General features: G+C 37.9%; 1 protein-coding gene across 6 annotated transcripts in view; it reads left to right on the forward strand.

Annotated features, from left to right (window-relative positions):
- The window catches only part of LOC111255295 (nose resistant to fluoxetine protein 6-like), a 53095-nt gene that overhangs the window by 34812 nt on the left and 4893 nt on the right, over positions 1 to 13390 (forward strand). For all 6 annotated transcript variants that reach the window (XM_086990967.1, XM_022817098.2, XM_022817100.2 and 3 more), the window contains 5 exons: positions 3507 to 3710; positions 4156 to 4252; positions 8016 to 8107; positions 9158 to 9372; positions 12747 to 13133. In XM_086990967.1, coding sequence (XP_086847093.1) covers positions 3507 to 3710; positions 4156 to 4252; positions 8016 to 8107; positions 9158 to 9372; positions 12747 to 13133 — 995 coding nt within the window. The remainder of the gene's footprint in view (positions 1 to 3506; positions 3711 to 4155; positions 4253 to 8015; positions 8108 to 9157; positions 9373 to 12746; positions 13134 to 13390) is intronic.

Here is a 13390-nt window from a genome sequence, read left to right on the forward strand (position 1 = left end):
CTGATCAAAACCGTAATGACACTTGTGGAAATACAATTGACTAGAGCTGAAATTACACGTTGATGCAGTACCTTCCAAACCAAATAGAATAGGACTAGTAACACATCTAAAAGCCATTTGAAGGCAGCGAAACACGTTTCTTTAAACAAACTTTTGGCACTTCGAGTCCCGCAAGCACCTAAGTATACATTGATACACTTATTTAATTGTATGTATTACATTGTAACACATATATATTCTTATAATTATACTGTAACACGGAAACGGAACGTGGACTTTGTCAGTATAACGGTATTCGACTGCTTCGAGGTTCCAGTGTAAAATTTCTGCTAAATCAACTCTAATATTTTTTTATGCATACGTTTCGTTTGTCTACGTTAATTTTTGCTTCTATTATTAATTTATATTTTGGCTTTTATGTGCGTACTTTTTATGTATTTTCACAAGAGAACTCGTTGTTCTTCTATTGATTCCATACTGTGCTAAAAGACCTATAAGTTAAGCCTAAATGAGCTTTTGTTAAAATATGGATAATTTTACGTTAGATGTAGCGCGACGACGTTTCGTAGGACACTTTAACATTTGATTCCGACTTACCGGATATACTTTTTCGAGCGGGGTTCAGAAGCATTGTCAACTTGTGTTGTATTTGGTGCTAGACAGATTTTGCCATTGTCCAGCGACTTAAATCACCTGATCTTAATCGATTCCTCGAGAAAAATAGGCCTTACAAACTAGAGAGGCAAACTCCACAGAGGCGGTTATTTATTGGAGAAGCACTCTCAAATCTTGAATCATTGTGCGTAATATGAGATGGATCGATATGGCTTTCTGCCAAATTTAAAGCTTTCGGAGATTTAAAGGACCTTGATTAAGTACTCGTAATAAATCGCTCACGTTCTAGAAAGGAAACATTATTGTGCGTCGAGGATTTTATTTCAGTGACGAAAACACAATCTTTTTATATTGATTTATTCGCTAAGATACGAACATGGATCAAATTGTCCTTTGGTGTTTGGCCTATTCACGCCTGAGCTGCCTCACAACTTCAGCTTCGAATTTTTTTTGCGGACTAAAGTTAAAGAACTTTTACTTCTCTCTAAACGCGACCAAAACTGATATCAAAAACTGCAGTAGTAATCTACCGTTTGAATTTAGAAAGCGTTTCAGTAATTAAATTACATAAATATATTTAATAGGAGTGAATTAAAAGAAAAGCACGGCACTAATATTTGAATAAATACGTGTGTACATGTCATCGTATGCAATCACATATTGTACAGACACCTATTCATCAATTGCATGATACTTTTCGCTATTAAATTATACCGTAATCGTCAGTTATGATCTAACTGATCTGTCCTATTTAAGTCGTTGTCCTGTCACAAAGTAGGCTAAACAAAACGCTCGCGCGGATCGACGCGAATAGTACCGCTTCCACTTTGCAAAGACCTTGACTAGAGGTCACTTTGCCTTGTAGGCCTAAATGGCCTAGTTTTTCGTTCCATTCCAAACAAATTGAAAAGTGTCAAGTGTATGACATTGCAAATCTATACCGGGTTAATAGTTTTGTAATTATGTAGTGCCTTAATGCGCAATTATTTTTTACTATTTAGATGTATTGTTTTTTTTTTAGAAAATTTCAAAATCGATTCTAATTCTATTCAGTTTAAAAAATTCTAAACCATTGAGTAGAGGGAGTATTTTGATTGTTATGACGCGCTCATAAAAGCTCGTCTTCCAGATTTATTGTGTCCTCTTCGAAAATATTAGCTAATCCATCTGGAATCGTGATTAGCTGTCTTGACGCTTCCATGCTTTAGGTTTATCTGATATAAACTGTCAAAAACTAATTATTATCGCATAAACTGATATTTAGGCTTCAATTGTAGAGTTTAACCTAAAAATACACACGTTGACAAATTTTCCTATTTGTATATGTGTCTGTGTGTGTAAAACCGTGTTTGATGAAGACAACGTAAACAGACTACACTTAATATTTAATCATCTATTATATCTTTTATGCATACGTGTTAGGGTTTGGGCTCTGTGATACAATCCTAGCGCGTTAGAAGCTTAATTTGTAGCTGTTTTTCGAGTTCCTCGACACTGAATTTTGTGAAAGGCAATCTTTTGTCCCAAGTCAATTCTGCTAGAGTTTTTGCTCGTCTGACCAACATAAACATAGAAAAGATGTCCTCTTTTCAAGAGTGAATAAGATGCCATCCTGCGTCAATGACGGGATAGGATACGGCGCTAATCTTCTTTGGCGGGCTTATTTAAGCTCATCTGATTTTACAATGACGATCACTACAACGGTTCTAAACCGTGAGCATACTGGATAGACTATTTTTTTTTTCAAGTAACTACGATTTTTCAAGTAACCGTATGCATCTCCATTCTGAAGAAGTTCATTAGTATTACCATTGTTGTACCAAAACTGAATTCGGACTGCTAGAGGTAAAATAGTCAAGTTCCAAAAATACACTGCCAATCACCAAACACTGCACGCCAGTGCATGTAATGCAGATCTTTTATTACATACATTAAAGACGAAGTAATAGCTTCAAAGTTCATTATCTTCCAACTATATGTGGTAGCTATTGCAAAACTGGTATAATTTTTAAATAAATTGGGCCTTTTCTCTCTGTCTAGCATTATTCGTGTTTGATGCCTCCTAAGATAGGCCAAATGAGGTCGTATATCGTGCGCCCTTTCGGAGTACGTACACGGTAGCTCAGATTATTGCCTGCCTCATAACCTTCATCCGCTTCTGCATACAATAAAATTGTAATTGATATTTCCATATAAAGAAGTTAATGCAAACTCCAGGTCAATTCATCCCACAATTGCAACTAACTGGAAGAACACCTGAGAAAGCTGTGAAAGCTTGCAACTGGAGCATGTATGCCTAAGGTCACGTGTCGACGAACATCACTCTAGACGCTGAAACAGGAGAATGTATTTTTTCGTTTTTATTTTGTTGTGTTCCGAATTATCTAGCTTTTACCTATAATTGAGCAATTTTTCTCTATGTCTGCCGTCAGTTGTCGCGACCTACCGGAAGAAGTCCCTACATTGCTTGGGTTGTATTTTGGCATGTGAAGTTATTCTCAACGTACTCTTGATTCCGTTAGAAGAAGTCGTTAATCGACGTAGCATAGCCTTGTTCTTAATTACTGTTATCACTTAATACTGTTAATGTTATCTGGTAATTTACAATGTGAAGTTTATTTTTTTGTTAACTTTAACAATACTTAGTCTAACTGATTTCGCTGCGGGCATATTACGGGAACATTATAGGAAACGTTAATTGTACATAGCTGCTTTTGTTGTGAGCTAACAGCCCTAACCGTCTGGCCTGTAAATCGACAGTGCACGCATCGTGCTGAGGATAAGTTGCTACATCATATAGGGTTCAAGGTTACAAAAAAAAGATAAGTGTGGATATATTTCTATAATGTATAGTTTATGCGAATCTGATATGGTTATTTTTCCAATTACAGGTCAATATTGCACCCTTTACCTGAATCCCAGGAACGTGCCATTCCTCAAGAAGATCATTTACCGTTTCCAAGAAAATGGTGAATATGTTGGAAGGGCCGACCCCTTAAAATGGCTTAGTCAGGATTTGTTCCTTGGTATTCGGATAGGAATCTGTATTCCATCGAAGTGTAGCGGCGATGAGATAGAATACATGATCCACACTTGTAAGTAGATCGCCTATTCGAACGATGCCAGATCCTATGCTTTTGTACAACCTTTGAAAATTCATTTGCCTAATTTAACAACAATACTACATCGCTCTTCTGATAAATAGGCTGCTACGGGTCGAGCAAATAATATTTAGGGTGGCTACATATTGCGGCAAGCTTTTCTCCCAAAGATTGAGCGTTGACCTTAAATTGAAATTAACTAAAAACAAAAAGAATACATTTGTCACTGAGCTTCAATTCATAGTGAGTTTTTTCAGCTAGCCTTGCTTGAAAAAGCCGCTCTAAAAGATACGTTAAATACACTATCACTGAAGGGTGTATACGCCGTGTTCGACTGTTGAGGCACTGTTCTCCAAACTAGTTTTTTCTAAATATGGGTTTTTTTTGACGTTTATGAACTATGTGATATTAAAGTCTATGTCAAATGTATACTTTTCAGTATTGGGAAAATACGGGGTAAAGCCGACTGTTACTGGCTGTGAACTATTGCCGCATACGGAAAAAGCACCACTTACTCAAACGCAAGCATGCATGCTGTGAGTATCAATGTTAAATGGTCCTGTTACCGCTATAGATATTGCAAGATAGAAGCGAATGGCGGCTATCTTACAAGTTAATATCTTTTACTGTTACCAGAAAATAAATAAAGATCTATTTAGACCCTATATGTATAGAGGTCCCGATGTAAACAGGTCATATACTAATCATAACCTATTTAGGGTTAAGCTCTTAACCGTCCAGAGGGTTCGATGAGTTACAAAAGTGCAGTGGCAGCTGTGAGCCCCGTTTGTGAGTAGCAATGCTAAGATTATCGAATGTAACCGAAAATTACGATCTAACGAATAACCTTGAAATACAGAAAACCTAAACCTACCGTGTTCTTCGTGATCAGTCCTGATATAGCAGTCTTCAATCGATTTCGTCGCACTATAACAGTTGATTGGATGAACGATGATACCTGGAATCAAGACCACACGCTCATCGTAACGATACTGAATGAAAATAACAATTATTTCATTCATTTCATGGAAGTATATCAATTATTTACATTACCAATATTAAAGGAACCCCTGACCGCTGACCGAAGTTTTGCTACGTAAGAGCAAAGTCTAGTTGGTGGCATAACTTGCTGGTTTATTTATTTTTTTTTTTTTATAATTTAGCCTTATACATCGAACGAGTTGTGCGTGCATATGAATACCCGAAAAAAGAAGGGTCTGCGAAGGCCATAGAAAACCTTTCTTTTATTCGTTCAGACATTGCTGCTACGATTTGTGATGATGTTTTTCGTAAAAACATTGCTTTGAAGAGCGTTGTCGATAAGCTAGAGAGAAGGCGCTCGTCTTGTGACGTCGACGATAAAGTAGTTGAAGTATGACCGAGCGGCCGAGCGTTAAGCGGCGTTCAGGCTCTTACAGCAACAGAGGCAGAAAAATTAGCAACGATTTGGGTGGGGAAGAAGGAGAAAGACTGCACAGCAAGGAGCTGCTATACAGAGCTAACTTTAGCTTCGGCGAAAAGAGGTAAAGGCCAAAAGTGCGAACGTAACTGGGGCTAGTTTAATTTTTGTTGAACACGAATTATCTTCGACAACGCATTATCTCTCTGTCGTCTTGTCGTATCTTCTCGTGATCAGCTAACGATGTGTCGACTAATATAGAAACATTTATGTCGTAAATAGATTGTAGAAGTCAACCCGCATTGACAGGCGAATTAAGCGCGCATAACGGTTACGCGTTTGCTCATTTACAGATACATATGATGACACCCATTTAGCGTGCGTCAAATGTATTCAGGAAGACGAATAGAAGCTTGGCCATCAATGAAAGCTAAGACAAATGATTACAACAGCAGTTTTTTTAAAGGTACCATGGTAAGGATAGATGGCGCTGCATAACTACCGACGCCAATGGCGCGCACCGCTATACCACAGAAATTTGCCACCACTTCGAATGACCAGGTGGTAACTCGTGTGATCTTCATGTGGAGGTTAGACGTTAAGGCGGAGGCGATACCAAAAAAAGCTAGATGCTTATGAATCTATTTCTGTTCATGACTTTCGAGAAAGGCAACTTTACTGCTGGACTATCGGTGACACCCAGGGACGCCTAGTTAGGCCTTTTGTACCGACGCCGGCAAAGGCAGCGCGTAGGACAGGGAAAAAGACTAGGAATCTACAAGCAGCTTAAGTAACTAATGGCCATATGTTTATCGAAAGAAGCTACGTACGAGACAATGACATGGTTATTTCACATGGCTCTACGCGGTATCTGGTAATGGCAGTATTTATCTTGTTCGCAATCGTTGGTGGAGCTTTTGTGACTGATGCCTACCTTAGTGTTATAATTTGTTTATTATAATGTAATAGTGTCACATTATAGCCAGCGCAGAAGGGCCTTGCCAAGGTAGAACGTCTGCACAGCTTTAACACCGCATTGATATGTTTTACTTGGATTTTTCTATTTATGGCTAGGACACTCTAATCCATAGGCTTACGTGGACCAAGAGGATTGCGAATTTCTTTTGTTGGTAATGAGTCTATACCAAGAATTTTCTGAAAGTACACTAAAACCTTACCTAATGGTCATTTCAATACTAATGCAGTTTCATAAATTAATCGAGACATATTATCTGCACGGCACGGCACCACTTGTTCGTTGGTCTAGCCTGACCCAGTTTCTGACTGGGCCGTGAAGTGAAGCAAAAAACGCTGATAATATTTTACAGAGCTCCTCAGCTTGACAAAATCACACATAATTAACATTAGTTATTGTTTATTCTGTATGATTTTTTTTGATTCTAGACGAGAATTCTGAAATTGTTGATGGTTAAAGAACTAATTAATATATATAGACGCCGAAGACACATGACTAGTCCATTAAGACAGCTCTACGTCGGTGCGATATTAATACCTGTGTACGAATATAATTATAAGGGCGTCTTTCGACATATCACAGTTACATATACCGTAAAATAACCTGTTTCAATGATTGACAGCAAAGGCGTTCTATTTTTAAAACCAGCACTTAACGTATATCATATGATTATTGATTACCTGCAGTAATCATTTAAGCAGTGCTTTGAAGGTCGCAAAAGCAATTAAGTTAGCATTAATTAACTTCGCTTGATAAGTTCAGTGGTAGATCGCTCACAACAGTGAGCTATACCACAGGACCATATCGTCACTTCTACAATATCCTGTCGAGCGTCCTTAACCGCAAGCGTTAAACCGGCGTGCCTATTCATGCGTTCAGTAAACACACGAGCATCCCGAAAGCGAACTCCCGAATACCCGTTATCTTCTGGCTAATTCGACGACTGGTTTTCTCTCAAAAGCGTTAACGTTACCCTCCCCACCCTGCTTCGATCAAAGCCACGTACGCGCACCAAAAAGACAATAGGGTAAAACAGTTTCAAGCGTTGTTATTTTACTACATCATGAGAAAAACTGGCCATAGTGACCTTGCTTAACTAGAAGCTAAAAAGTATTTCACGCGATTATTTTTTGCATCAAGCAGCGTTGATGCAATCTTAACGTCTGGGAGGGAAACAGTGCGAGAAAAAAATCTGTGCCACCGTACGCCCGTCAGCGATACGTTATGAGCGCATACGATGATACATTTATTGTATTCTCGCAACCATCTAGGAAAAAGAAGGTCTAAATAATATTAACAACAGAGCAATTTGGGACTTGTTTTTTTTATCACTCGTTAAAATGGTACCTGTGGAAAATATGAGTTTTGACGCATTTAAGCAGCGACGATATGCGGAAGCTCGCAGGCTAGGAAACTTGAACGAGGAAACAACAACAACAACGACGACGTCGTTGACCTTTGCTGGTACGCAAAACTCGCGACGGCGGCTATATTTATAGCAGTATACTAACTATAGTAGATCGTCGCCAGATCCTCACGTTTTATTATAACCTCTAACATAATTTGACGACTAACATTTTTTCCTAACTTTCACTCTATAATTAGCTCTTGGTTTTGTATTTTGTAATAAAATATTGGCGTAATATTCATGTTAAAAAATCATAGTTTTGAAAGCCTTTTAGTTTTTCAAAGTTCGTTTATAGTTAATTTCATCATAGAAAGTGATTCCTTTTTTATGGCCGCATTAGAACAACTAGTGAACAATTAATCTTAAAACAACTCCTGCATAAGTTATATAATATAAAGGCGAATGAAATTCACATGTGTCACCCAATATTAGCAATATCTGCCTTTTATGTTGTTTGACATATTAACATCGAGATACCTAGAAGAATAAGTTTCTACCTTTTTTTTTTCATTTCAGCGCTCTGATTGCATCCTTTACAATCATAATCATTTTTGCATCGCTATCAGAATACTACATGATCCGGAAGAAAGGCCAGAGGGATCGTTCAGGTACTATGCTCATCAGGCGAGGCCCCTTTCTGACATTACCAAAAATCTTCACAAAGATTTTGAAGAACTAAAAAAAGTACCGAAGATGCTTATTATGGGACTATAAGAAAGCTTCTACCACACATTTTCCCAGATTTTGTAATGTTAATTTTTGTAGAGCCAAGCAAGAAGACTAGAAAAGATGGGTTGTAAATTTGGTGGGTATGATTTCGGCAGATAGAGTTCAACGGTCCGGGGAGAACTGCAAACGGCCCCGGGATTTGACGAATCATGTCAGTCCGGTATCGTACAACTGCCCTCCATAGAATAATTTCAATTTTTATGTCCCTTAAACGAATAGCTGTGAAGAGCTTGTTGTATATAGCCCTGTCAAACGAAAAATGGCACAGACCAATTCATTAAGTAATTAATCATTACTAGTACAGAACTTCTGGAACGCGTTGACATTGATTTTACTGGGTCATTTATTATAATTACTATTCATGCACTGTTATGCACAGAGCGGCAAAAAAAAAGCTTCAGTATCATAACGTAGCAGTAGTATCATAACGTACAGTGTGAAGTACTCTGTAACAGTTGCTCTAAAGAACTGTGCAATTTTGTCCGTTAAGTTTTGCCATTGTATTATAGACTATAATAATACCCTATTCATCTATAAAAAGTCACTAAAAAGTCACTGAATTCCGTCACACTTCAGGCCACGGCAATATCGTTCTGAATCGAATCCAGCGATGATGGTAACACGACCTTAGAAATATTTAGTTCCTATCCATACTAAACTATCTCTCTAATACTTGAATTTGACGCTTACTAATAATAGCAAATATCCATCGTATTCCTATTTAACTTCGTATCTTATAGACAAGTTACATATAGATATCTTGGGGTAGGGAATATCGAAGAAGTAAGCAGCATGTCAATAACTTCATTGCTATGTATATTTGCTATAGGTTATATTGGATACTTCATCGCAGAACTCAGTCGAGGTGTCGTAGTAAGTGTATTTGCAGCTCTCATTTATCCATAACTGGTCTTATGAGTTTATTGCAGTGAGTAAGGCATACGCGATATTGCGGTGCTTCTCGGCTGTGGAGAATACTCGCAAGCTGCTCTCGACTAAGGCGGCGATCGATTCAGATGCTTATCGCCTCAGGTTTATTCATGGCCTAAGATTTTTCAGCGCCTCCTGGGTCATCCTCGGTCACACGTACTTTCTTATAATTCCCACGTCGCTGGCCGAATCGCTAAACATCATTAAACTACAGGTATGTTGAAACAGGTTTTACATCGAATGGGACCGTTAGCAAGCTCGATGTACGTCTGCAGCAAGGTGTAGTGGCCGCTAATAATTTACCCAAATGTGAGATCCCACGAGATAACGACTCTATGCATCTCGTCACGAAGCGAAAAAACCCTTTAGGAAACGTATTTTTACAAATAAATGGTACGAATTCGAATAATAAAATATGCCCTCGGCATATTTAGGTGGCTCTCAAAGCGATACGTATTCTGGCAAAAATCTTAGAACCCTAGTGTGTCCGCTCTTTCAGGTCGAATCTAATGGTCGACAGATTCAAGTATTCCATTCGTTTTCTGCATGTACAGCTTAATATAACGTAGCTTAAACGTCTACCCTTTTAGTGACGTTTGTGTAGCGCTCAACAACGCTATACAACAGCATTGTGGCAGATAATAGCAGCATAAAATAAAAATAAGGCGAAATTTTACGTATTTCAATACATTTCCGTACCTCCTTACGATTGTAGCAAATATAACGACTATACATGCACATGTTATACCGGTCAAGAAAAATTGCTGATAATAAAAATATTATTTAACAACTGAATTGGAAATTAATCGGTATTAATGTGCCATGTGTAAATAAATAATAATAAAGAGATGATAGGCTTTGGATTTACACAAAAAATCGATTAGATCTAGTTAACGTTGATTAGGCGTTCATTGCCACAAGAGACACGTATGGGCCATTGATTGCAGGTCAACATTCTGCACGCCGTTGGTCTTTTTCTCAAAGCAAAATGGCTTAACAGTGAATTCTACATCAAAACAAGCATAGTGAGCTTAGAAATAGACAATGGCGTCATTAAATTCTGGCCTGACCGCCCCTCGGCTCGTACATAACCTGCTGTCATGGTTTATATGTGTTCAGCTAAATACTTTATATAAAACTTTTCTCGACGTATTTCTAAGTAGGCAGCGTCCCACTTAAGGTTCTGCTGTTCACAGCTAGAGCGAAACAGGTTCTCACCCGATTTTATTTTTTCTTTTCCGCTAAAATGGAATACTAGGACCGAAATCCTAGGCCATCATCATTGTAATGGCAAAATGAGTTAGATTAACTTCATATTTTGGGTTCAAACGAATACAGTAATAACAATGAAATTAACAGCAATACCAAATCATCAATGGTGGCGATTGCGAACGAGAATATTGCTTGTACTTGCCACTGAATCAGGCTTTCGAACGTGTCATTGAATTTAGTTTGAAATATATATATACACAGAAAGTTCTTTCCTCCAAGAAAGAAACTTCCTCATACAGAGAAGTTGTTAAAACTTAAACAAGTGTTCTCTAGCTAAGTTTCTGGACAGAAGTTCCACATACAAAGAAGTTATTAAAACTCAAACAAGTTCTCGTTGGCCAAGTCTCAGAACAGAGTTTCCTCATACAAAAAGTTGTATATATATATATATATATATATTTAGTGGAATATCGGGTTCAGTTTAGAAGACAGTTGGAATTTTAATTGCATAACAATCGTTGAGACTTACTGATGATCCGATTTACTAAAATATTGCGTAAAGATAATCTCGAGTCACAATTAATGAAGAACAAGAAAACATTCCTGAAAAGGATAAGCAATGAGGAGCAACGCGCCTCAACTTCAGCATTTGAGAATTTCTTTCAGGAGAAGCTGCACATTGACAATATCCGAAGACTATGACTCAAGCAATGTTACTTTTTAAGCTGCCGTCTGCCAATATTATCTTGTCATATTATTAATACACAGTGGTTTATTGTGCCGTAAAAAAGGAATATTACTCAACACCAAAAGCAGGATAACACTTAAAATATACCCAAGGTTAGCAATTTAGCTCTTGAGGAAATGGTGATGTTTTCAAAGGAAATGAATAGCTCTTTAGTGGTAATACAACGGTGTTATCTTGGTTTCCTTAACTATGATTTGATAATTGGTACTAATCTCAATATCCTATAGGTAATATAAATGAAATTATATATATTTCGGGGGGCAGTTCTTGTATTTATTGGTTGATCTAGGGGACTGATCGTTGTCTATGCGCTTGTTGCGCAGTCAAGTGGGTTTTTTTTGTCGATATCGTGGCAAAGGTCGCTTTTGCTATCGGTAAGGGATCTGTTTTAGGAATACAACTACGATAGTCTAGCCCCGTACGAGTTGCGGATTTCATTCGCCTACCAACGACGACGATTTGTAATTGTCTGTTTTGTCGTTGAGTTGCATGGCGCTGAATGGTAAGTCAATTTTTAGCAATACCGAAATGCCATCTGGCGGCTGTTAGCGGCTGCCGTATGCCGAATTGATTACTCAATACTGTGAAAAAAAAAACATGGTTTCAGTAAAGACGGTAGATCGCAAAGTTTCTGCCCGAGTAGAACCAAAATCTAGTCTACATGCTAATAAAATGTGACTTGTGTTAGCTTATTTCATAGTCTAATATAAAGTACGAAGTGCGTACAATACGCTTTAGGTCGGATTTTACAGGATTCCTTAAGCCTACTGAGTTGTTGTGGCTTAAGCGGAAAGAAAGCCAATTGAGCGTACTTTAGTATCTATCCAATAATGTTCACCTCGTGAGACTTCTAGCGGCTATTTGTCTCAAAACCATCCAAATACTGCCCCCGTGCCCGTAAAAAAAATCAGTGACAAAAACCCACGGATACCTTTACATTATCTTATAATTAGAAAAGAACGAAGTTCCTGTCGAAATTGGCGCACAGGAGGTACTGATTGACTAATGAGGTCGAAAGTTCGTTGAAAGTAAGGTAAGGGTCTGAAGAATACACCCCTTTTACAACGTGAGCGACAAAGAAAGACCTTGTAATAAGACTGTGGCTTGCAAGCTTGATTAAGTGTAAGTAATACTTCTGTATATACGTAACTTAGTGGTAAATATTTAGAACTCAACGGTCGTTTAAGCTATCATTTGCATAGAGCTTGCTTTCAAACGTAGCTTCGCGATTCACCATAAGGAAAATACTTTTATGTGACCCTGACACATTGCCTGATATAGGGGAATGTTAACGCATTGCTTAGCAGCGATGATGATGCACCGTCGCTTCATTTAGATTCTAGTAAAGAAAACGCCTGAACAGGATGACCGGAACAGGGAAACAGTTACTTTGCTCGCTGAATTGATACATCATATATATGCACAAAACATATTAGAGAAAAAAACATGACTTTATTATTCTTATTTTAGTGCTCATTAATAAACTGGAGTTATTGTGAACGTATAAAATCTACTCCTTGAATCATAACCTAGGCACTTGCCTACGTTTGCTATTTTGGCCATGTTCGTGTCGTTGTCCTTTAGTTACATATCTAACTACTTACTTTTCCCATTATTTCCAACGACAGGAGGATATCTGGTTTTGTCTCATCGGCAATGCGTTTCCCTGCATCCAAACTTTCCTATTCATGTCCGGTTTTCTTCTGTCCTACAATGTCCTCAAGTATCTATCGTCGTACAAAAAAACCCTAGCAATACCAATTCTCCTGCTGCTGGCGCGACGATATATTCGGCTGACGACACCAATCATATTCTTGGTCGGCCTTTTCCTCGTCCTGCCCCGTTTCATCTCTGGACCAATTTATTCAGAATATAAAGGAATAGTCTTTGGATCGTGCGAGATTAACTGGTGGCGCGTCCTACTTCACATCAACAACTGGGTGCCATTTTTCGATATGTGTTTGGCACATCTGTGGTACGTTAGCGTCGATTGGCAGATTTACTCAACACTATGGGTAAGTACCTGAAGATCGGAGTCGTAAAAGGTCTGTACGATAGGTGTGGTATCCGATCAGATGAATGTTAATATGATTTTGTACAATCCAAGCTATCTTCGGACAATTTTAGATAGAACCAAACAATATTAAATTATTATATATATATATATATATATATATATATATAAGCAAATTATTAAAAATTGGCGGAACGTTACGCAAACAAAAATATACATTGAGATCAGCCGCTTAAACGATGATATTTAATTACCACA

This window comes from Varroa destructor, unplaced genomic scaffold (genome assembly GCF_002443255.2).
Source record: "Varroa destructor unplaced genomic scaffold, Vdes_3.0 BEIS01000001.1, whole genome shotgun sequence".
In the NCBI taxonomy this organism is placed as follows: Eukaryota; Metazoa; Arthropoda; class Arachnida; order Mesostigmata; family Varroidae; genus Varroa; species Varroa destructor.